Source organism: Netta rufina (assembly GCF_964035555.1).
Source record: "Netta rufina genome assembly, chromosome: 5".
Lineage (NCBI taxonomy): Eukaryota > Metazoa > Chordata > Aves > Anseriformes > Anatidae > Netta > Netta rufina.
In genome coordinates, this window is record NC_140128.1 from 11,111,527 (window position 1) to 11,138,213 (window position 26,687).

Here is a 26,687-nt window from a genome sequence, read left to right on the forward strand (position 1 = left end):
AAGCAAATCAAACTTGTAAATTTTGTTAAAAATAAAAAATAACATTAAAACATTTAACATTAAAAAGGTTATTCTTTTTTTTTTTTTTTTTTTTTGTCAAAGAAGGCTTTTGTAGTTACTTGTAACCAGATTCTCTACCGAGAATCTGAACTACAAGAACATCAAATTCAGAAAGCAAAATCGAAGCCTCAGAGCAGGACCTTTCGCTAAAAATGTCTTTTTAGTATTGAAGGTCTACTGCATGAAATGAATGCAAGTTGTCCAACGCATCTACTACTTTTTTATTACTGATTATAGAAGAATTGATAATTTTATGCAGAAAAAAATCTCTGAAGTGCTGTCCATAATAAGGATGGTCTCCCATCTCAGTCCTCTTTACCAAATTGATCTACAGTTCATTGTTCTGATCATATTCTGAAACTGCTGTTCTTTGACATAATTGGGATTTGGAATGAGTTCTAAGATTTTCCTTACCATTTGTGGTACTTGCAGTTTAGAAGTCCATTAAAAATTTCTCCTAGGGAGCTAACGTGATGCAAATTATCCAAAATGATTACAAGAGGCATATCCACGGCATTATTTTCGCTGTTACACTGGTCTGCTAGGTTGGACAGGTATTGGCGGAGTTCCTGCAAAGCATACATTAAAACAAAACAAACCAAAAAGTTTTAATTCTATTTCTTGAAAATCCAGGTAATACAAATAAATTAGTGGCTTTGCTATGAAATCTGAAGCAAAAGAGACCGCCATCTTACATGCGTTCACATTTCCCATGAGGAAATAGAAAAATATGGTTTTCCTTTTCTTTTGTAGGTTTTGCTACATATTCAAAGACACTTGCATGAGATCAGGGCCTAAAGGGGTCAAGATTTTGCCTTTTGCTTTATGTTTTTTTATTTGTGTTGTCCTAATCTGACACAGAAGTCTGAAATGCATTTTTATTTCTTTTCAGGAACTTATTCAAATCTCTGTATACCGAGCTGGGCAGTTGCTGTTGTTCCGGCTAGGTTTGTTCTCTGTTCTTGCCGCTGTGTTTTTATCAAAGCAGAGCTGACAAAATTAGCCTGGTACCAAGCACTCCTCGAGCAGTGGCCAAACTTAGATGCCTTCAGTAATGACACAAAAGAATGATGAGCTCAGAGTGCTACTGCTGGGTGACTGGGTGTGGCTGAAAAGCTCTCATCATCTTTAAAGCATTTATTACATAGCATGTCTCAAATTATGCCAGTGGCCTACAACCACACTTTCAACCACTCTTCTTCTCCAGAGGAAGATCTGCCTAAGGCCATCAAACATTTAATATTTTTTTTTTTAACTAGACATTCACTTGAGGTATATTTGGCAAAACCAAAAGCACATAAAAAGCAGAGACATGCCTTACAAGCTCAGGAATGTGTCTGGACAACAGTAACTACTGGAACAGCGTATGTAGATTACCAGTGCTGATACTTGCAGCTGCAGAAATTCTAAAGGCCTAGAGATGCATTTCATGTTATTTGGAAAGATGTCTGCATGCAATGAGGATCGCTGAAGTTGCCGGGAACTTTGTGCAGGTGTTTAACTTCCTCAGCAATTCTCAGCCTTCTAACCACTTCAAAATCATGATGCCTTTAGGTGTTTAAACTTATACCTGGAAGTCTGCTATTTAAGGCCCAAAAGCCTGGTTAATCTACAGTTCTGAAAAACTTAGATATTGTCCCCTTTAGGATTAAAAGAATGCTTTAAAAAGAAAGATAAGTTTAAAATCCCACTTGCCTATTTTTGACGAATTAACAAAGGAGCAGTTCTCCCGTTTTTGACATATGGTAACATTAACTGTGAAAGCAACGATTTGTTTTCTCACCTTACTGGATTTATGGTCCACATTGAAGGTTGCAATAATTCCATCAGCCAACTCCCTGCCCTCTCTAAGGACCATATACTCAGACAGGCGGTTTGCTAGATATGTTTTACCAGTGCCACTAGGGCCAGACAAGATAATCCGTCGGTGTTCCATCAAGAGAGAGACGTAACGCTGCAGTATAGGCTTGGGGATCAGTGACTCAAACACAAGACAGTCCAAACTGTTCTCGCAGATACCTGCAACAGTAAAAGATTCCTCATTTATAGCAACTCCCAATTTTTATCCAGATTACCTACAAGTTGTTTTTTTTTTCCCTCTTAAAAAAAAGAAAAAAGTAGCTGTAATGCTGAAAAGCAATCCATTAATGACGTTTTAACAAATCAAGATTAATTGAAATGACTGGAAAGCCAAAACAGAACCGAAACGTGGGACTTTGTGAATATGCCTGGGCCCAGTAACAGTAGGAGAAACTCCCAAAATAAAACTTTGTAACAACAGATTTAGATCCAACCCGACCAAGCTGTTTCTTATTTCTGAGAAAAATCCCTTCCCCACTCTGGTGTCCCTTGTGATAGAGAATGACATGTATAAAAAAGTAAGTGGCCTGTAAGCTTCACCTGGATTCTCCATCAGCTTTCCCAGTTTTCAAAGAACTCAGCTTCTCTAGATAAAATTGGCCATATGACTGTTTCCAGGCTACATTTTTCACACAGGAACCATGTGTTTTAAAGTATTTTATTATGCACACTACACATACACACAGAATTTACCTGTTTACTTTTGAATCGCTAGACAAAAAAAAACAGCTATCATCAACTCCCCCTGCTTTCCCAAACACATGTAATTAAACTCCTTCTCTGTATGCTGATGGCTATCTCTTCTAACATAAAACTCCTACTGATAAGCATTTATGCAATGTCAGCAATCACTTTAGGCAGAATTGGCTCAGAAAAAACATACAATGCTTCAGAATAAACAGAAGAAAGGGAAGTTGGCAGATCACCCATAGAAATGTTTGCACCTCAATGGTTACTTGGAATATTAAATATTTATATAGGCAGCTTTATATCTCAACGGTATATGTGAGTAACTGATTTCCCATAAATTGATTAAATACACTCATACTTTATTGAAAAATGTTATCATGTATGAACCTTCAAAGTACAAGTCAAGACACTGCAAGTTAAATACAAAATCAACTGAAGCTTCACAGATATGAGCAATATTTCAATTGGGATTATACGCTTGGATAATGCATTCCAAGTAAGTGAGCAGAACACTCAGAGTTCACATCAACCCTCAGTAAACTGAGGTATTTCATGACTTAGTTTGTCTTCCTGTGTGCTGATCTGCTATAGAATTAATTGTTGTTTTTTTTTTTATACCAGCAATCAGAAATCAAAATACTTCCAAATGCTCAGTCAAACTTTGAAATTGAGCTGTAAAGTGGTTGGCAATGTTCATAAGTATTGTGCTACTCCATTGCTGTATGCAGATCTATGCGACATATTTCAATGGTGTCACTTCAAGCAAGCTGACTAACACTGAAATTGCAGTGGTTGAGGACTTACCTCAACCCCATTTTTTTTTTTTTAATTCATTTGGAAGAGCACTTTGCTGCTCAAACAATTCCACTGTGACACCTGTGGTGTGAGGTGCTCTCCAGCACAACTCAAGGCACCGATTTAAGACATCTGGAGGAAAACTGCTATGTGTATAATTATTTCCATTGTTACAGATAGGAAATTTGCTCAATTTATAGACTTACCATACTCTAAGTGCTTTCTTCATCAAATGAAAACGGAAGAACAGTAAATAAAAGGCAAGGACAGGAAAAACAGACACAACTATAAGTTTTTACTCCTCTGAGATTCTTGACACAGTATGCTTTGATAAAACTGTAATTACTGAGAACTACAACAGACTGATCAACTGCAATTACCTTTGATGGTAACAGAAATCGTATTGTTTTCTCCAACTAGATAGCCACAGGGCAACAGCTCGGGTGTCTCTGCGCTATTTGTGCGTTTGATTTCTCCAATGCTATAGCCCAGAACACTGTCTGAATTAAGTCCCAGCTGACTCACTGGATCCACATGAATGATGTATTCCTACGGTGAAAAAGAGGATGGAAAATTTTACAAAACACTGAAAGCTTTGAGCCTGTGGATTCTAAGCTACAACAACAACACTAAGTTGAATATTATTTGATACTGGCAAATGCCTGTTCGAATAGTACCAAGCCAATTGTCAAAGACAAAGCAGACACAATAGGCAAATGACTGCTACGCGCTTTACAGATGAGGAAGCTGACAGTGAAGTTACCTGACTTATCTGAAGACACACATAAAATCTTTGTAAAAGTCAGTGCTGTTTGGACACCTATCCAAATTCAAAACAGCGTATACATCTGAGTCTCCATGCAGGCACCCTGTCGTCAAATACACTGTGAATGCTAATAGAAGAACTCAAGCAGAGAGCAAATTGTATACACTAACCTTAAACAACCGCCTAACCACGCCATCCAGAACATCCCATTTGGTCTTGCCACTGACTCCAATGCAGCCTATGAGGAAGGTGCGAGGCCTTGAATCCTAAATGAATACAAACGTGAGTCATAAATTTAAGTTAATAAATAAATCCTAGCTACGTCACACGTCTGTTTAAGGTAACTGAAATACTGGCATAGTTATGATGCATCTTCATTTCTTTATACATGTATAGTAAATTCTGAATACTATGTGAAATCCTTGTTCTCTACTTAACATTTTTACAGTGTTGCAGTGACAAATTTAGAGGATACTTAAGCAGTACCCAGTGTTAAACTAAATGTGTTTATTAATCCATGAACAATTCAAAAGCATCTGAAAAGATTACAGCTTATCAAAAAGTCAGGAAGTTTTAAGAATTCTAGGCAGAAGTTCACCGCATTCATTTTTCTGTGACTTCATAATCTAAAATACATTGCATTTTCAACATTTATCCTATTTACTTCTAGAAATCGTGCCACAGACAAAGAAATCTAGTGAAATTCTACATAAATTTCTACATAAACTTGTGTGTTATGTTTGGTATATTATACCATTTTAGTTAATATTTTTGCTTCTGATTTCTACAGCAGATAAAGAAAAAGGAATGCACCTCATTTTTCTATTCCTCTGTAGCTGTACTCACTATGAAACATTTATTGAAGAAAAACTGATTTCTTGTGTAAGACTTCATGTTCAACTAATATATAAAGAACCATTTCTACATGGTAACTTTACTGACAGTAAGCACAGTAGAGCCCGACAGAATTAGCAATACATTTTTACTATTAATTTGCTTATCTGGGGCTGTAATTTATTAATGCAAAATTGTTATTTCATGGGAAGATCTGCTGAGCTGATTTTCTCTCTGTTTATTGGAATTTCTGTCCCCTCTTAGAAAGGCCATTAAATGATTTCTTAAATGCACTTTTACAGGTACTCGTAATGTGAGATAGGAAGATCAATGCTTGGTAAAGATTGTGTAGTACATTCACGCATGCATTACACACGTGAAGCAGGCTGCAATTTCACAATATTTGAAACATATTTGGATATTTAGGATTCTTTACATTGCTTAAGAAAGGAGAACATCTGAAAAATAACTGATTCAAAATGAAATACTTGTACCAGAGAGGAAAACTTGAACCATAGTTACAGATCTCCCAGTCTGAACCTAACAAGTGCTTGTGGAATATTGTTGCTTCTAGCATTTTAGTGCACCTTCTACCTACACACCGCATCATTTTCATTATTTCAACTTAAATAAAACTTGAAATAAAAACAGAAAAGAGCTTTGTGCAGCTTTTAACTGATCAGTCTTAAATACAGGCTACCCTGAGGTGCAGATTAGTCAGCTCACCTCCTTGAAGCTGAAAAATTGACCTGTCTTTCAGAGAATAATTGTAATGTTATCACCTACACCACTGACACATGGTCTAGGCTAGCAGTCCTCTATTACTGACATAGGTTCATGGCTAATGCTGATGGCACCAATTGGCAGAAACTGTAAAATAAGAAGTCACTGCAGACGAGTCCCATGAGACAACCCAAACTGGTGTTGCTGGCTCTCAGCAGGTCAATGAAAGTGGGAGCTTAGTGCTTTGTCTATCACTATTGATATGTCTGATATGTAAACTATTCTGCTGAGAAATTTGTAATGAATGTTTTGCAAATAAAAGCCTTCAAAACAGATTGGAATGTGGCAGAAAATTCAAATCCAAAGTCACTTATATGGAGACAAAAGACAACTCACCTCCTTCCATTTCATTTCGTCCTGAAAGTTGACAACTATTTTGACATGCCTGCCTCCTTCTTTCCGGGCAGAGCCATCGCCAGGGTCATCTAACAGCATGTCTGTGAAGAGATGACATCAACAGCTTTCATAGCTTTATCCTATCAATGAAGGCTATTCTGGTTTACCCTAACACTTCTATTGTAGTCAAACACAACACCTCTGGGCTTCACGTGTCCAGAGGTTAAAAATAAGAACCAGGTTTACTGACTACCTTACTAAATACCAATATCACTTTTAAAAAGAAATTATTAGTCAGTTGCTCTGTATTTTTCTTCCTACAAAATATCCCCCTAGCTAACACAACGCCATTAAATGGCTCTGAACACAACTCTCTGCAGCTGAGGTCATAGTTGGACAACTCCAATCTAGGGTGTAGCAGACCTATGATGACATTTTAAAAGAAGGCTTTATGCCAGCTCCTGACATATTTCCACACCTTAGCTGTTAATAATTTTCATGCTTTCATTTTCCATGGCTAACCAAACCAAACCTTCCAAGAGCAGGATAAAACCTGCCCACTGCCTTTCTCATTAAACTCACCGAGACTGGTTGACTCCGTGAGGTTCAAACTGTGTTGAGAGAGACCCACTGAATGTCTTGGAGAGGATGAAATGGAAACCTGAGACTGCGCCCTGCTGCAGCTGCCGTGGTTTTCAGATTTCAGCCGATCATTTTCTGCTTTTAATTTTTCAATCTCACTCTTGAAAAGACAAGTCAGAGGTTAGAAGGCACAGTGAAAACACACTCTTAAAACAGCACAGCATAAGCAACTACAGAAGAAATACTAATTCAGTGGAAATGCCATTTTCACATAATTTTAAAGCACTGCAGTAAATTAGTTTTAATCATCATAATGACCTTTCTATGACATTTCTCAGTGTCCTAGAAAACAAAAATATGTGGGAATTTACTAAACACTGAAACGTAGCTCCTTTAAAGCAGATGGCCTGAGATTAATTTTAAGAAGCTGTTGACAGCCAATGAATAGCCTCCCCACAGGTTTCTAGGGTTGAAACAGTTAGCTGTTGCTGAGTTCAGGGAGGTGGAAATCATAGGTTCAAGCTGACCTTAATGAAGGTCTAAGGTATGACACTGGTACGCAGGTAAACACAATTTTTAGTAAGCATTCAAAAAGCTTTGAATTTACTTTCTTTTATGTTTTTATTGTGCGGCAGGATGGCCAGCCTTTAACACCTCAATATCCACTGCAGTATTCGGGGTAGTTATCCCCTACCTGCATTCTGTTCATCGCCTCCCGCAGCTGGTCAAGCTGATGAGCGGAGCTAAGGGCTTCTAAACGAATATCAGTTAACTTCATCTCCTTGTCTCTTAGTTCATTTCGTAACTGCATGACTGTTTCAGCTTCACTGTCTGTGCATTCAGAAATTCTGGAAAAGAATGAAAAAGAGACATTGAACTAGACCATTTGTTACTTTTCAGACAGTGCTTCACCAGCATTTATTAGTAAAAGAGGAAAAAAAATATATTCTTCAGGGAGTAGGCAACAGTTTTGGCTTACTGCATTAGTGATACCATAAATCAGATATTAAATAGGTCATGGAAACATTACAGCTTAGCAAAATAAGTCTGAGGGTTAGTTTTCTGTAATCAGCATATGAAACAGAATTCAGGAAATCACCTACTATTGGACAGTCTACTTTTTTCATGGTAGTTGCCATAAAAGAACTATTTTAAAGCCAAAATCTAAATAAATTAAGGGGGTGCAGGTAGTAACAGTAGTTGGTTGAAGATTGATGATTTTACAGAAAGATTTAAAGCTCACCAGGTGTGCACAGCTGGGTTTCCCTGAAATGTTCTGGAGGGCTTTGGAACTCTACACCTATTCAAGCGTGATAAATTCCTGTTTGCTTCAAAGCACTCATGCTCAAAAAATTTTTGGTGGCGTTCTTCTTCCCTCCTCCCACAAAAAAAGATTCTAGACGAGTAACATTTCAGCACATTCATTCATAAGTGTATCTATATAAAGATCAACGACCCAGCTGCATGCTTTGAGGGAGATTTCATTTAAAATGTCTCTCCTTCAATCAGGTTAATGAGAGATGTTTTCTTCACCAAAAAGCCAGTAAGCCAAAATGTAGAAGTTTGACTTTTGCTCTATCCTTCCCTCAGTTTTCTCTCTTTTCTCATGTTGAATCCTTTGGCTTTCTTGTCAAGATGTGATGTATGCACACAGCATTTTGACTGATGACGGACGGGATCATCATTTAACAATTTACCAGCCTTAGAGTTCTAAAACACAATTTGCTGTAGACACCAGAAGCTCATTCAGTTAGGCTCAAGAGACTGGAGAAGCTTTAAAAAATTCATGGAGGATTATCTTCTGATACTAACATTTCATCACTATTATTTGACTGGAAACTATTGCTATTCTTTTCACCTTTCCATGGGAAAACAAGTGATGGGCAAAATTTCAAGTTTGGATATTTACTCAGATGCCTTTGAACTGAAATCAGGCTGGAAGTTTTGTATGTTATTTACAAGGTTGTAAGGCCATCTGATAATTACACGTGTCACAATACAGCCTCTTCCATCTTTCTGTATTTATTTATCCTGATCAATTGCAGAAGCTACTGATAAAGTTAACACAAAATCTGTTTTACAAAGTTCTCCAAGCACGTTCTAAATGTGACTGCAGATTCAAAACAGCACAGTAAGACCATTTTAACTTTATTTCATAGGTAGCCAAAATGAAACACCAACATTGTCTGTGACCTTCCTTGGGAAATCATCACTGCAGCTTAGCACAACATCTGCTGCCTTTAGCCAACAGAAAAAAAAATAAATTAAAAAAAAAAAATCCCAGACTTGGCCTGGTTTGTTTCATTAACAGCTAGAGATCCAATTAGTTCTGCACTCCAAGGTTACTCAAATTATAAATACTCTTCATACTCAATATGTTTTACTGAGAAAGCTCCCCAGTGAATATGAAACAACACTACAGTAAAGAAACAAAGATTTTTAGCTTCTTGGATACTAATGGAAAGGTACCATGTTGCAAGTCAGCTTACCTATCTTGAACTCTCTGAATATACAAATTCCACTTTTCTATCTTTTGCCTGTAGTCTCCTTAGGGCACACAACATGTAAAATAAACAGTAGCTGAAATGTTTGTTCTTTGCTCATTGTTTTGCCACTATGACAGGGTTAAGGGTTTTACCAAATAAACTTGGCCGTTCTGGGAGATAAAGCAAGTAATGCTCAGGAGTAGGACCAACCAGTGGCAACAGACCAGTCCAGAACTACAAGACAATCCTGCCTGGCCCACTGTGTCTTCTGCTGTGGCCTCATGGTGAACAGCTGGTTTTAGCATTACACGCAACTGAACAGCTGTCAAACTCTTGCAGTGCTTACACAGATTTGCAGATCCTTATTCAGAGAAACCGAACAGGATGGGATGGTGGAGGGTATATTTTGCCATTGTTTGTTTCTGGAAAGCCACCTGAAGATGCCCTGTAAAGCTAGCACTGAAAACATTGCACCTGTCCAAAAGATGGTATTTCTCTTTCCCTCTACCTGTACAGCAGGATGCCTGCCAGTACGTTTTCCATTAAATAAATAATAACAATAATATTAAAAAACTCTTACAGAGAATTGGAATGGGAGGCTCTCAACAATGGTGTTGAAGTAGTAGAGTTATGGTGCGGTAACTTTGGTGATGAAGGTAATGAAGAATCAGTCATCTCCTCAATATCTGAATGAGAAGATGCTGACTTGGGAGATTTCTTTTTACCAAAAGCTTGCTTGAAGGAGCTGCGTAACTGAAAAAACAAGACCACAACAGCAGGCATATCATGAAGAATTCATCCAGACAAAAAAGCCACAGAGGAAAACTCTAACATGCAAATATTTCAAACAACAAAGCCATACTCACACAGATTTTAACAGAGGTAAAAGGTAATCAAAAAGCTTTTTTTTTTCTGCAACTATTATATGAGATTAATAAGGTCAATATGACTGGATATCAGTGCTTCCTATTTTTAATATTTTACAGCGAATTCTGTTCAGTGAAACAAGCTTTACATCAACACTGTAATGACTTGTGGCTATAATATAACATGGCTCAGACAAGGTTAATGATGCTGAAATGGTTAGTCATGTAAATGGATGGGTTAGCTTTGTATCTCATAGTTTAAAGTAGGTCTTCCTTACCTCATTGACCTGCCGGAAGAAGCGCAAGCAAAAGGAAGTGGGGGGAAGGAAAAAAGACACGTTTTAACAGATAAAGCCAGCGATAAAGAAAGCTCTGGATTTCTAAGACAAACATGACCAATTATCAATAAAGACCAAGAGTTATTTCAAAACTAAACCCCTGTATTTTCTAAAAATAGGTGCTTCAAACAACATTCAGTCATTTTTGCGTTACTTGAGGGAGACACCAGATCCAAACCTCTTAACTACTTAAGTTATGTTTTCTCCTTGGCTCAGATGCCATGTTTTGGCTAACAACCATATTAACATTATGTTTTTCCTTGCAGGAACAGGTATTTCACCAGGATAAAATACTGAATAATCTCTACACACCTGCAACTATATATATATATATATATATATACATATATAGATTTTTTTTTATTTTTTTTAATGTGCCTGTGTGCCTGCCATTTACCAAAAAACTCATAGAATGAATATTAATGTGGCTGAACTGATGTTATGCTGAATTTACAGTTCAACACCAGTTAAAGCAGTCTGGCTTAATATAAGATGAAAGTTATTTTTATACTAGACAAAGATTCCTATGATGAGAAATGTTGAAAATTTGTTTTTTCAACCCTGTGTGGACAGCTGTACTGCTTCTATATATAACAAAAGGTCTTTGGCTGAGAATTTCATCAGTATTTGTGAAATTAACAATGTACAAGTAAGACTACTATTTTCTCATTAAATTACTGATTTAATTTCCCATCACCATTTTACAGCAATGATGTACTCAAATTTAATACCAAGGTTAAGATATTGTCCTGTCTTCTGTTTATAATAAGGAAATGTTTCCTTAACCTTCTTTAGAGATAGCTGTGTGATGAATGAGAAACCTAGGCTGACGTCGAATGGTATCTACTACATTACAATAACAAAGAATAGAAGCTAAAACAAAAAAATGAAAGTGTTTATCTTAACTAAGGCTTAACCATTATAAAAGATCTGTGTCACAAAAACTAAAAGAGTTGCTAGCAATTTACAAGGTGCAGCAATTTACCCCGTCTAACTACTGTAAAACCCCACACAAGAGCGATGTGGAGATGACACTGTTTCAAATTATCTAATGATTTTAGGAGCATTAAAGCAATACTACCGTTATGAAGGAGCTAGCAAGATATCCAAGTGAAACCACTGTGACAAAAGAGAAATAAAACCAAGAATCTGCTCAAAAAAGCCATTTTTTACAGTCCAGGGAGTTTCAGAAATGTTTCTGTCAGGATATTGTGCAAATACAAATCAAGACTTTACCAGCTCAAACCACATTTTGTAGCTATACAGAAAAGCTCCCAAAAGATCCAGGGAAATTTAAATTCAGTGGGAAGGAAGGGGTGGATTGCTTTACTGGGTACGATGTAGGATCTAGGGACTTCAGTCCAAACTACAGTCAGACTAGGTCACTAAGGCAGTTATGGTCTAATTTGAAATGGAGTTTTATATATTGTACCTTTCCTCCAGTACACGGTACCTTGTATACAGTACATGATGAGCAAAGAAGGAAAAATGGGAAATGAAAGGTAAGTGTTGCAAAATCTTGAAGAATAATTGTTTATCACAATAATTATTTTTTTTTCCTGTGGAACTCCTCAGTAACGTTCCGAACAGAGGTCTTAAAGTGTTTAAAATGTTCACTTAAAAGAAGAAAGCCCTATGAGGCAAAAAGAAAAAAAAATCTCTCGTTTTTGTAGTCGTGGATTTGTTTACTTTAATGACATTTATGGATTTGTTTTACTTTAATGACAAACGTAGAGTTTTCCCTGAGGGGCTGGACACCATATAATTTTTACCCAGAATTGATCTTTGACAGGTATTTCTACTACAGGACTGTCCTTTTGGCTGTTAACATAAGATCCAATCCTACACAGAGTCTACACAAGCACATACATCACTTATGACTCAATTAACTCTTCAAAAGAGTATTTACACAGGATTTAAACAGTGCCTAGTTCTTGTGCTGACCTGTTACATGAGGCATGGGGAGGAAGGAGGACCTAAGCAGCTACATTTCACCATGCGTGTCCTGACAGTTTTACATAAAACCTCACGCAATCCGTTAAAATGCACTCACCCAGTTCTTCCTCTTCTTTTTCTTTGAATCACTCTCTATGTTGCTTCCCACACTGGAGTGACTGGTAGCACTGTTAATGCTAGAGACACTATCTGAAGAGTGCTGCCTTCGGATCCGCAGGTCTGTGGGTTGAGCAGCTCCAGTTCCTGAACATTAATTGAGGTGGTGTCAAATTTGGTATTCTGTATTAATCATTCAATCCCAAATCAACAGTGTTGGAAAAAAACACACGATGCTTGTTTCAAAGCAGTGCGCCTAATACTTATTTCTGTGAGATTAAAATCTCAGACCCAGACCGTTCAACAGAAGTTATTTATGACAAGACTGCATTCAAACCTCATATTGGAAATTACAGAGAACACCGAAGAAAATAAAGCTAAATGTCTGACAGCTCTGAAAAGGGGGTCTTTGCACCCTGATGCTTCACATCAGTGTCTAAGATGGGTAAAATATTAAGTGATTACAGTAAATTTCATTGAGCTCACACTCAAGTTCTAACACGTTCATTTATTTCTGTAGAATTTACCACACTATTTACAAAGATACCCATTCCAAATCCCCATATTATACCAACTCAGGTAACTAAAGCATGGTCATGAGACAAAGTTGATCTCTGACAGAGTTTCATGAGATATTACCAAGAGGACTCAAGTCCCAAGAGCACTTCACAGTTGTGAAATGCAGTGTTTGTTTCTCACCTTTGCAGTTGAGCTCAGGTGTGTTGATGACTCCATTAATGGCAGCCTGGGCAGCAGCATTTTGCTTCTTCAGTAGTTCAATAGTCTTCCTTAACTCATTCAGTTCGGAGTCCTTAAATAAGAAAAAATATGATGATACATCCAAAAATGGTAGTGTTACCAAACTGCATTTGGTAACATTACTTCTCAGTCTGAGCACTGGGAGTTGACAGAGAATTTATTGAATATGTATGTACAAGAAAATGTAAATGAGGTTCAGTATGCCTGGGGAAATACATCCTCAATAGTCTGCAAAATAGCTCAATTATTGCAATACAAGGAAATGTGCATGCTCTGTGGTAGACAAGTAATATACATTCAAGCACACTGTCCAAAAACAACTATGTTGTCTATCTTGCAATGATTCTTCTTAGTGTTTCATCTGGACACACAGGTGTGGATGCATTGGGAAGAAATTTATTACAAAAATATGCAATACTGGACTTGTATCCAAAATAAGATGTTATAGGAATAACTGAACCAGTTGTCACAACATCCCAGTAGGAAAAACAAGTATTTTAGTCAAAAAATTTACTATAATTTATCCCTTCACCACAATTGAGTAAATTAAGGCATACAGTGTATGTGATTTACTTCCACACCACAGAAGGAGGAAGAGCAACAACGCTGCAAGCAGAACTGAAGGCTTCTGTACTGACAGTGCCCTTCCCCTCATCTTAAGAAAAGGTCTTCAACAGTTAATTAGTCTAAACCACATATGCATTTACCTGTTGTGAATGAAAAGTTAAACCTCCCTATGAATCTGTCAGATAAAGCACAACGGTGACTTAATCCTTAAAAGCCATCTCAGATCTGCCCATCTGGGATACACATCTTTATAAGTGCACCTTCCACAAATACTTCTCCAACTTGCCTTTTGTTCAGCTGTCATGGTTAGGCTCTGCAGTCTGATTGTCATGTTTCCCAGACTCTGCTCGAATGCTGCCACAAGGTGTGCCTGAAAATTAAACAAGACAGAAATTACTCCGTTCTCTCCTCAAACAAGAATATTTATGCAGGTATTTAAATGCAGCACTACTGTAATTTGTTGTTTGTTTTGTCAATGATCCAGAGAAAATAACAGTGATTTGGAAAGGTCAAAGGACTTGAGCATGTACTGTGAAAACGTTTACAAACAAATTACCAGGAACAACTTCGTTGTGGAAAATTAGAAATGCTGAAGGTAACAGACCAATGTAAAGATTTTAGAAAATGACAGGCCATTTGTGTAGAACTCATACTAGCAGCACACCACGAAGTCATGCAGTTGTAGGCTATAAACCATGCTGCCATGCTTGGCAGCAGCTGCTACCAAACACTTCGAGGATATAGCAGTAGGAGCAGCACCATGACTTGGCACATCAGTACAGGATCTCCTGAAGGTTGGTTTTCTGGCAGGTATTACCCCCAGCTTTGATGCATAAAATTGCATGGAACCTTTCCAATCTGCAAAGGACATCCTCTCACCTAATTATATAGGGAATGGCACCACCTTCCACAGAGCCATTCCAGGCTTCTCATCACCACACAGCTGACTTATCCTAAATAATCGTTCTCACATTCACATTGAAAACAAACACAAACACTACAATAACACAGGGACGTGCATCTCGTTCCCCTCAGACCCTATGAAAATAAGCAGAGCTCAGACCGTGAGAAAATAGCAAAAAGTAAGTTAAAACCTTACTTTGAAAATGTAAAGGTTTATTTAAAAATCAGACAAAGGTTTTTTGGAGGCAGGGGAGCGGTGAACTGGGAAAAGCCAAACTGATCTTCAGTACTACTCAGCAATGCTTTGCAGAAAAAAAAAGTACCACATGGATTAATAGTGGGATACAAACCCGTGTTTTGACCCTAACCTATGAAAAAAATACCCTTCTGAAACCAAATCAAGCTCCTTGAAATTATTGCTGTGGAAATTTTCAGTGAGCTACAGAAAACAGTTACTTTCACATACTAGTTTGAGGGAAACTTTTTCACAAATTCTTGTCCCAAGCAGCCTGAGAATAACATTGAAGGCTACAGTGTGTATAGAGCAGAACTCAGAAAATATCTGATAAATTAGAGAGGTCAATTCAAACTGCCTAAATGTAAAGCCCTCCCCCCCTATTTTTTAGTTATTATCATTATTTCATTTTTTAAGAAATCTTGTGTGAAGTAAATGTCTGTAAAGCATGGTCTTTACAATCAACATTTATTTGTCTAAAATTCATTGGGATGAGACCTGGCTTTTTATATGGAGCATATGTACGTTCTGTAAAGAGAGGTGGCTAGAGAACGAAAGATATTAGCAGGATAGTTATAGCAACATCTCTGCAGCAAGCTGCAGCTGATTTATGGACAAATAAAGGGTATGCTGAGATCTATGAAGTTTAAGTATCATAAATGGAAAAAAAATATAAATTGAATGAAGCTAAAATGGAGTATTTTCAAAATAATAAATGATGCTAACTTTCTGCAAAACAAAGAAAACGTACAGCAACAGCACACGTAAAATCTACTATCTGCAAAGATATTGCATTGTAGTAACCATGCACAAATCCTAGGGCAATTTAATGGCAATTGGGATAGGCACACAGAAGAAGAGTCACTGCACAGACACTGTTCCCTCTGTGATTTCCTTAAGCACATGCTACTTGCTGCTCTTGCAGAGAGGCTGCTAACTCCTGTGCTGAATAACAGCTTGCCGAATCTGAACACTGTATAAAGAAGAATGCAGCAAAATTAAGCCAGAGCTAGATGAGTTGCATAGCTGATGAGTTCTCTGTATGAAGGATGGAAGCTGGGTTATTTAATGATGGGATAAAAAAATTGTATGCAAATGAATCTGGTCTTACTTTCTTGCATGTAAAAAAATGTTTCTGGATGAAAAACACCTCACATATCCAGTCCCTTTAGTATTCAGGGTGCAAACGTAAGAACTGCTTTTGGAAGATTTTAAAATTTCGTTTCTTTTCTTCTTGGGTCTGAAAAGTTACATGCAGTCAAAGCACTTTTATTTGACTTCCATACTAACTGTATGCTTGATTTTCCATTTCTATTTTGCAAGGTGGTTGCAGCACAGTGATGCCTGCAGTAAACGCTACAGTAGATATCTCCTTGAATCTTTCTTATGATAGGTGTTACTGATCAGATCAAAGCTGTCCTTTACTGTGTCAAGTTTAGAATTGTACTTACTCAAAGAACTGCTGGACGAGAATGTTCTCTTCAGTAACATGTGCTCTTACGTTGATCTATTCCCACAAGTGAAGATGTCAGTGTGACCCGATCTGACCACTGTTCATCTGTAGCTTATTTATTCTAAAATGCTTATTTTCCTAGCAAGTTACTGTCTTTTACTTCTCCTATCTGTGACTACAGAACAGAACATACAGATAAACTTCCTCAGTCACACAGTCTTGCCCCAACACCCTGCCTTCAAGATCTTTTTTTTCCCCTAAGTGTCTTACATTACTTAAACATCAAATTCCTCAGGGGAAACAAGCAGTATCACCTACACTGGCAAAAATCAGGGTATGTTCACTCTTCAGAAACTGTAAACTGTAGGTTCTCAGAGCCCCTCCTGCCTCTGTTACTTATGATTCCACCATTAGCCCACTTCTTTACGCAGTAGGAAACCTTAAGGTTTTTAATCCAAGTTTGTACCAATTTTGATTCCTACCAATTAGAAACACCATTTATACCTCACCCCACCCAAATATCAGAATAAGACACTATTTATAACATAAAGAAATAAATAAGGAGCTGGTCTTCAATGATTCTGATAAAAACATCTTCAGATCTTGACGGTGTTTTTTATCAGATGTTTTAAGCACAATGAATACTATAATTCAGTATTTAAAGGAAGGCATAAGATAATTTAGTAGGACAGAGGATGTTATTTTTGGAAAGGTTCCACATGTGTGTAGTTATTTTTTTATAACACATAGGTAATGTGAACTGAATGTTACACAGATGAAATCTTTTTGTCACTTAGAAAACCTGTGGTGGTAATTGGTGCATTAAATGCATTCCCTGTTAGAGTTTGTTCTCGGAGTTGTACTCACATTGGCAGTCAACTGAGTTGTCAGAGCTGAAACTTTTTCTTGGGATGCATCCAACTCTCTTCGTAGCTTGCGGATCTATATATTTTAAGAGATTACTTTACTGCACCGTAATATGGAAGAATAAAACAGCAAGACAGAAAATGCAGAGTGTCTTGACAGAACAGTTATGCCTGTCAAACACAATGTGCTCTTACCTCTGACTGGCATTTCTCTTCAGGCTATAAAATAAAACCAGAAAAAATATATGAGGATATTACAACATAATCATCATGACAACCTGTGCTGTCTAGGCACTGTGGTGATGAAAAACTGAGGACTCATAACTAGTTATCTGACTATGCAAAGGGGATGTACTGAGCATCCCTCGCGGTCTGCATGATAAAATTATGGCTACTGTGGCTTGCTTCTAACTGAAGTTACCAGCAAACGGAAGAAAGTTGGACACTCCGCTATCCTTATGTAAACATGTCCAGTACGAGCCACCATGAAAATTATACCCATCAAACCACATTATTAAGAGCCACTTACGCTTGGACAGCAAGCACATAAACCAGAAACTTAAGGCAGTAGCTGCTGACTATTCTCCTCGTGGCTCATGGCTACAAACAACAGCCCAGAGGAAAGGTCTGCTTTCCATCCTTCCACTGTGTTATCTGTTTTGGCTTCATACAGACCTTGATTGAGGCAAGGTTAACAATGGAAGGCAGTATTTTCAATTTATCATCAAGGTCTTAAGGCCATGTTACACATGTAGCCTGCTAACAGTGGAACAGATATGTGAAAACACGATGCTGGCCTGACAACTTCATAAACAATTATACATGTTCTAAGAGCAAGTCTTTCCATGTAATCGTGTCACACATGCTTGTTTTAGCCGTGGATGTGTGTTAAGTGTGAAGCTGCATCATACTTGCATAACAATTTGAAATTAAAGATTCTGTTCAATTCACACATATTTCAGAAGTAATTGTTATTCACTCTTTGTTTTCTTAAAAAGCTCATGCTTTTAGAAACCTCCAAAATTCAAATTACAGCATGGCAGGAATGCATGATCCAGTTTTAAACTAGCTAGTTTGGGATTAAACTAGCCACTGGGATTTAATCATCAGTGCTGATTAGCAGCACGTGTAGACTGGAAGCTGCTTGTGCCCCCAGGTCACTGCAATTAACGCCCCAACTAACTAGATACAAGTTATGCAAGACAGGGTGTACGTGTTGCAGTCTCACGTCCCCACTAAAGCACAGGTGTAGTCTTAGGAAGTCTTCCATGCTTTAAATGGAAGATCTTTTGTGAGAAGATTAGAAGAAAATAAGCCAATGCAACATGCATTTTAAAAAATTCTGTATTTCCAAACTTCAGTAAGCTTTACTTCAGGATCAGATAACCTAAGTGAATACATACTTCTGGAAAAAAATATTACTGGCATAGAGAGCAGATGCTTCCTTACAGTTATTGAAATCTACCTTATTGAAAACTTATTCAAACTTCTTTAATAGTAAATATTTAGTACAAAGCTACAATGACTTGATAAAGTAAATTGGGGTGTTTTAAGTAATGCAGTTCAAAATCTCCTTGGACTTGTGGAAGTCCTTAAGTGAAACCTGTTTAGCAGAGTTGTAAAACGCTGACTCAAACAAAAAATTGCTGCTTTTAAGCCCTTAATATCTCTGTTTAACGAGAATACTTCTAAATATGAACGGGCATCTTTATGAACACAAACATTTCTTTCAGAGAAAGCTCTCAGAACACAAATGAAAATGAAAATTAACAGTGCTTTTGTTCCTCCTCTTTGAGTGGCAAAAGTAATTAGCACTGTAAAACAAGTCAATTCAATAACTTTGACTAATAAAGTAAAACAATTCATTTTGTTATACTCACCGTCGAATAAATAGATGATGTACTGGACACCAAAGAGAGAGAAGAACCATGCACTAGAGGAAAGAAAATTAACAAACTGAACATAAATACTGTAACCACATAAAGCAAGCGTCATAGATCGTCTATTGTCAGCTACCTGCCTGATGAGGAAATACTTTCATAAAGTTCATCATCCATCATGAACTTAATTATGTTATTGCACAAATAATGTTCAGAAGGAAGAATACTTGGCCACACAGCACAATCCATGAACTCTGATTTGGTAAAGCTGTTTTAACAATTTAATATTACAAATTTTGGGGGGACAACGAGGTGTTGTCAACAAGATGAAAATGAAAAGTTTCAATGAAGATTTGGTTAGAGATAAGTATTTCTTTGGACAGACTTATCTTAAGACTCAGGATTAAAAAAGGAACAAATAAACTGCAATGCAGGAGAGGCTACAAAATTGAGTCTAACTACTTGACCTCTGTTTTTTGATGAGATCGAAGGAGAGTTGTTTTCTTTATGCAGTCAAATCACAGACCAAGAGAGAACTGTGATGCCCAGCTCCGCTATTCACCGAGATGCACTCCAGAAGACTTGGAGCACCCAGGCCAGAAAGCACTGTCTAATCTGGGGACTCTGAATTATCCTCTAAAATAACTTTATCTTCCTTCCACCTCTATGACGGAACTGCATCATGGGTGTCAATGATCTGAATACTCCCTATTCCTGCAGATTTTTTGGTCCGTCTTTAAGGCAATGACACTTCTTTAACAAGGTGATTTCTCTCTCTTGTAGAAAAATCACCTGAGTGAAAACATGGCTTCAAAACATTTTCTTAAAAAGAACCAAGTCCAAGCACTTTTTGCATTTAAATATGCATTCAGTAAAAGATATCCGTATGTATTGATTCTTCAGGTTGTTACCATAACACTGTGTTAGGATCCATGTGTAACACCATCTTTTTTTGGTTATGCTATTAAAAGAAACAACCACCTAAAGCTATTATTTCTGTTCCTGAAACACGCACAAATAAATTATCTTATTTTTAGAAACAAACTACTTTTACTGAAACTTTCATTCAAACACCAGATAACTTCACACAAATCAGACGAAATCCTGTTAATCACTTTTTCTTTCATCTAAATACTCCAGCCAAAAAAAGTTTAGAAAAGCTGCCATTGTGTTTTAATTACCTACTGAAATTCTCCTACATTCAAAATAAATGGGTTCTGTTTTCCCATTCACATTATATCCTAAGGCAAGGCTGGAAAGAGAAGTAAACAAAGTCTAAGTTGGCTTCTGGTGGAATTTAAGACAATTTATAAAAACCCACAATAAAGTAAAAAAAACTCACACCCATTTGCTTTTTCTGGTTAATAATGTTTTCAATTAAAGTGATCTTTAGAGTGAGATGCTAAATACTGTGCTGTATTAAGAACATAAAAATAACCAGAATGAATCAGGCCCAAGGTCTGTTTAATCACATATTCCATCTCTGGCTGCAGTACATTCTCACAGCCAATGTTTGGGGAAAGAAACATAAGAACAAGGCAGATACTTGCTGATTTTCCCCAGGTACACCTTTGTATCTTCTGGGAATCAGCAAAGATGGAAATTCCTGAGACAGAAACTGCACTCAAACCATTATTTTTCATAATTCCCGTGACCTAGCATTAACTTGCTTAATTACTTCTGTATCCACCAACACGTTTTTGTCTGTAACAAAGAAGTTTTGCTTTGGTTTATAAATATATTCTTATAATATATTAATATATCAGTTATTAGTATTAATATATTAGTTGTTTTGGCCAGCTGCTGAATCAGTCAGTAAGTTCCTTGAGCGTCTCTGGACCTTGGTGGATAACTGGAGTAATGGGTAACTATCGTCTTCATAATGCACTAAATTATACATTATCATATCACCTCCTTCAGTCATCGTTTTCCAAGATGAACATTTCTCACTTATTCTAACTCCCTTCCTACTATAGATGTTACGCATTTAAGATCTCCACATCACTTTTGTTTTTACCTTCGTTTTATCTTTAGCATCACTTTTTTAAAAAAATGAAATGCCCAAGGCACAGACAATATTGCACAAGGCCAACAAAGGTCTCACACAGACAACCTATTATTATTTTGCTATGTCTTTCTAAGCTATTCCTTTATGCAGTTTTTTACTATAAAGTAAAAGATGAAAGATAGAGACGTATTTAAGGAAGTGACCGTAACAACAGCTCAGACAAGAAGCTCATCTCCATACAAAGGAATGGGGGACAAACAGATTTAAGTTCACACCTACTGGAATTTTTAAGATCACATGGGGACTTCAAAGGGAAAAAGAAGGAACAGTATGAAAAAATTTAAAACTCTGGGAATTATACTCCTGGCCTTGTAAAACACCACCACTACATCATTAAAACGTGAATATAATTTGAGATTTCTAGTTTCAAGGACAGCTAAGGAGTTAATATTTTTGTGCAATTTCTTGTTGAAGTACCTGCAGATGGCTACTTTAAGGCTATTTAATTAGGAGCCTGAAGGCAGCTATGCTCTTGATGTGAATCCTGTTTTCTGCAGTTAACATGCATCTGCATGTAGACTACAAACCCAAATTGTTTTGGAACTATTATTTCAAAGCACTATAAATGCATATGCAAGCACGTATCATTTTTTCATGTTAGCAAAGAAATAGTCTAGTCATGATCAACTGTCCAAAGAGTAGAAAAAACAACAGATGTTTCAGCACAAAAAGGAATCAGCATTTATATCTCAAAAATGAATTCAATTCCTCTTCTCCCTAGGAAGCTAAACCTTCTCTCATCAGGGCCAAACCAATAGCAACACAGCTCCTGGGGAGGAATTACTACTACAGAAGCAGGGAAATGGGAGAGCCAAGAGACCAGTTAAGTTTTAGGCTGTTTTTCCCTGAAGTTCTGAATATTTTGGAGGCTGTTCCTGCTGGCATCTCCCCAGTGCTAAAATCCAGCAAGAAGCAGAATTACTGCAAGACTCGTAACATTTCCACTTAAGCACTGTTCTATGAGAGAATGTGACAGAACTTCACGCTATTGAGACAAAATTAAAAATATATGTATTTTAAGAATAACTTCTGTGCCTGCTCAACTTAATAAGAATCAAATGTCTTGTAATTTCATATGCTAATAAATAATTAAGATGTAGGTTGGTAAGCTTTATTTAAGACCTGGATTTATACTATATTGACACTGGCTGATTGGTATAAAATTAATTATTGGTATAAAAAAAAATTGCCCATTAACCATATTTAATTTCTATAATACTTTTTCATCTCCAGGCATGCACACTCTGTGAAGGTGAATTACATTCACAGTTCTGAAAGCACAGGATAACATATGTGCCATATTCAGAACTGTTTGCTACCTTATAACTTGTCATTCCCTGAGAAACAAGCAGGAGCTACAGGGCTGTCCTGGCCTTCAGTAAGACTAACACATTTTAATAAAATGAATGAAAAGCACCCGGCAGAACATTTGGCTTCACTAACACTTCCCTCTTCCTTTTTTACGTGGTCCCTCCCTCAAACATGTAATACTTCTTAAATATTTGTTCAAGCCAGCCTCTTTCCTGGACAAGAACTTCCGAATTACAAAATAGCTGCAATCGTAGGCACACTTAAAATAATAGAAGACCAAGGTTACAATTTTTTGACAATGTCTTCAATAAAACTTGAATGAGTTTTCCTGTGGTAGCTCTTTCCATAAATTGTCTAAATATAACTCAGATGCACTGTTCTACATTCAACAATTATATTAAGGTGCTCTTTAGTAAGCAAAGAACCACTCAGCACAGAATGGAACGCAATTGACTATCAGGCAATCTTTGAAAATTTCTCATCATCTAGCTTTCTGAGAGAATGACACAAAGGTCAATGCCTGCAGAGACATGTTTTCAGGGTTATTCTTCTCTTTTTCGAGCCCTAAGGAAGATCCTCAACCACAGGCCCCTATAACACAATTAAATGTAATGGAGTTATAGTTCGTCTGAATTCATTAATGAATTAGCCCTGATTCTTTCTGAAGCCATATCCATTACACATTTTCTATCCCTTCCAATGGCAGGAACTGACGGAATAACCACTATCTGCAGGAAGGCATCTGATGGCTCTTAAAGGCTCCTGCAAGGAGCAAAGCAGGGCTCCCATGCATGCCTAGCTGTAAGGGGTGGCAACAGCAGGGCATTTTATTCATAGCAATTAAAGTACAGAGCTTCAGCAGTGGACAACGCAAGCCAGTGAAGACCATTGTGAGCTGCCTCAATAAAGCAACTGACACTCAACCAAACTCCCAGTGCTTGATGGAAAGGAGATTTAAGACTTGAAAAGCTAATCCTGTCACCTTCCTATGAACCACTCACAGAGCCTGCCCCGTGCTTGACTTCTCAAAGAGCATCATATGTTTTGTGGTATGCAACCATATGGAGGTTTTGATGTGCATTCATAGCTCAGGTAGGTTGGCTGCTCCTCATACAACCAGAAGGTTGCCTGACGAGTAACAACACAATATTAATTTACAACTAAATTAATTTTTCATCTTGTATTTATTTGAGCTTCTTTTATCAAGTATGTATGAACGCATATTTGAAATGAGGCTGAGGAAGAAAAAAGAAGAGTCGAAATGTTTTGAAGAACTACTCGGGTCCCTTCTGTGAAAGCTGTGCAGATATGAACCCATGGCATTCAGTAGAAATAACAAGGAAAGACATGTTGAGTACAGATAATTCAAAATTAACTGGGATAGAAACAACAGTCTGACTAATGTCAATTATGTATACACTATAAACACAAGTATGGAGGCCCAGGTCAGGAGAATATTCCTATTCAAGAAAACACTTTAATATGCTAACTCTAAGCATGAACTTGAGCCATTAGGCTATCACTGAAAATGAAGCAAAGGATGTGTGTAATTCACATGGCACAGGTACAAGACTTATAAGCTATATCCAGAAGGATCACTGAGCGAACACCATCGGAACACAGATCACTAGGATTAGTTTTATACACCACTGAGAATGCTACATAAAGAACTGTGGTCTAAAATGACTGTGATGCTGAATGGAAAAACACAACTTTTACACTTGCTTTATGTGAGAATGCCATCTTCTGATCATTTCCAGCACCACATCTTTTACTGACCTTCTTCAAAGCCATCACGGAACGAGCCAGACCGGCTCATTGTTCTGCTTTTCTCATCCAGGGACATTGAGCTGTTCCTGAAGCGTGTGTCACTATAGGGGTCGTAAGGACCGTCTGCATTGGAAAGGCTGTGGGTCCGCAGCATGGTTGGATTTGACAGGCTCATCTGGGCTGCAGTGGTTGGGCTTGCTATAAAGAATAGAATAAACACCAATTTATTTGTGTGACCACAAATTTTCATGCCTGATGTTTGTGCAACTACAAACACCACATTTCTTTATTTTAAGACACAAATTTTTGTTGTCATCCTCTCTAAACATCAATATGTTTCTAATTTCAGTGGATTCAAGTAAAAGGCATGCAGATCCAGTTAATAAATAGGAAAACTCAAGTTAATAAGGTCATTTTAAACACTGGGAACTAAGTTTATGCTTCTACAGACAAGCGCAGCCAACTCAGCAACACTGGGTAGGCATTAACTAATTATTTCTCATATAATTTGGAACAGTCCTTCCTCAAAAAGGAGTAAAATGCCCAGAGGAATTTAAAGTAGTATTTTGCCTACATAAAACAAGCCTGATGAACCATCACCTTCAAAGCCTTCAAGTTCCCAGAAAATGACATTTCTGTCTGTATTTAAGTGAAGTGAGAAATTTTCAGACCTTTAATTTTCTAATAGTTGTATATTTCAGAAAAGTTTCTTTCCACTGTGAGCTCCTAAGAATTGCAAGAATTGCAAGAATTGCAAGAACAGCACACAGGCACGTACACCTGCAGAATCTGCAGATTAAAAGACGCCATGCAAATATCACTTTTGCCTCAAAAGCCAACAGTCTCGCAGCCAGTGTTTGGAGTACAAAACTTCCACTCCTATTTTCACATTTTTTAAAGGAACTGTTGTGCTAAATTGTAACTTATTTACTAAGAACGGATTAGTTTGTGGAAAAATGAGAAAAACAAAACTGCTGTTCATCTGGCAAGTTCCTGTAAATCTCCTGTCATTGCCTGTTTCCATGTACACCATCAACTGAACTGGTACAGACACGTCTGATGAACATTTACAATTTTGCCTTCTGATCCCAGGTCTTCATGCTGTATTCATTTCCTCTAGGCACCAATTATATGAGGCAATGAATATATGATTAATCTGTTCTTTCAAATATTTCGTTCTTTTTATGTAGAAAATACAGTAATTCTGCTTAAAAGTTCTAACTTTCACATCAGCATTTACTGTTCAAGTAACTGCAGTGGCATTTTTTGACTTCACTATCTCCAAGCTCCTTTATTAAGAATACAGAAAAATACAATGTTTTTTTCTGTTAACTGCTTGTGGCCAAGTAATTTTTTAAGCACTTTAATGTAAGTGATCTTTAATATTCTTCATAAGGAGTTAACTTTCTGAGCCTAAAACTACACCCTTTTTGTTTGACCATTAACGTGTGTTCATGAACTTGACAGTTTATTAGCTGTTGGCAATGCAATTACACTGTGTCTATTCAGCTGAAATTTTGTTAAGTGTTGGTTTACATAACGCTATTTATTTGATCTTATTTCTTTATCTTTCTAGAACAGATGGAGAGGCACTGAAAGAAAAAAAAAAAAAAAAAAGAAAGAGGAAAATGTCTGCTTAACATAGTATTTTCCAGATGTCACTTAACTAGAAGAAAACATTTACTGTTAGGGCTGATTTTCATGCCTCAACAAATTGCGAACGCAACTAAATAGTATTTGACTGGAGAACAAGCAAATATTTATGATAAAAGAATCTTTACGAACAGTGACATTTGAATTACAGGAAACGGAATTACACATTTCTCTCACGTGTTTGTGTGAGAGACTTCAGGTGGACTTCTTACTGTCTACAGAACTCGGTATCTGAGTTGAACTTTTAACTTAGAAAACTCTGCACATCTATTTCACATGAAAATAGAGACCTGTTTCTTACACAAAACATTTTAACTGTTTCAACCTGAATGCCAAGTTAGAGATCAATGAACAATCAGGTGCATGTCTTGAAAACATGCAAATACCTTTCCCGATATTCTAGCATACGAACACTTCAAATTAGTTTATGTCAGCTGATCATGTGGTCAGTTAAAATCTGTAATACATTATGGATCCTGTTAAAACCAACTTCTGTTGTTTCCTTCATTTAAAAAATGTTTACTTTTATCAATCTAATTAAATGAAGGAATGTTAACAACTTTGTGTATTATTTCAGACTGAGCTTTGTCCAGTTTTCAAATGAGCCTACTGAATACAGAGATACAGTAACTTAAACTAATGAGGACATATACTAATTAGTGTGCTTGGATTTTAAAGCAATTTTTTAACTTTAAACATAGCTAAGTGTGATATTAACAAATAGCTCTACTTAATAGCCCACAATTTATATTAAGGCACCAGATTACTCCAAGG

The 26,687-nt window shown here is 37.0% G+C and overlaps 1 protein-coding gene across 1 annotated transcript in view; it reads right to left on the reverse strand.

Moving 5' to 3' along the window:
* NAV2 (neuron navigator 2) overlaps nt 1-26,687 on the reverse strand; it is a 62,845-nt gene that overhangs the window by 10,081 nt on the left and 26,077 nt on the right. Inside the window, exons 9-23 of the mRNA XM_084288071.1 lie at nt 24,270-24,458; nt 19,112-19,164; nt 17,427-17,450; nt 17,233-17,307; nt 14,061-14,144; nt 13,148-13,259; nt 12,450-12,595; nt 9,773-9,945; nt 7,401-7,554; nt 6,707-6,866; nt 6,125-6,225; nt 4,342-4,437; nt 3,786-3,954; nt 1,844-2,079; nt 475-629 (exon numbers count right to left, since the gene is read on the reverse strand). Of these exons, the coding sequence (XP_084144197.1) occupies nt 475-629; nt 1,844-2,079; nt 3,786-3,954; nt 4,342-4,437; nt 6,125-6,225; nt 6,707-6,866; nt 7,401-7,554; nt 9,773-9,945; nt 12,450-12,595; nt 13,148-13,259; nt 14,061-14,144; nt 17,233-17,307; nt 17,427-17,450; nt 19,112-19,164; nt 24,270-24,458 (1,927 nt within the window). The remainder of the gene's footprint in view (nt 1-474; nt 630-1,843; nt 2,080-3,785; nt 3,955-4,341; nt 4,438-6,124; nt 6,226-6,706; nt 6,867-7,400; nt 7,555-9,772; nt 9,946-12,449; nt 12,596-13,147; nt 13,260-14,060; nt 14,145-17,232; nt 17,308-17,426; nt 17,451-19,111; nt 19,165-24,269; nt 24,459-26,687) is intronic.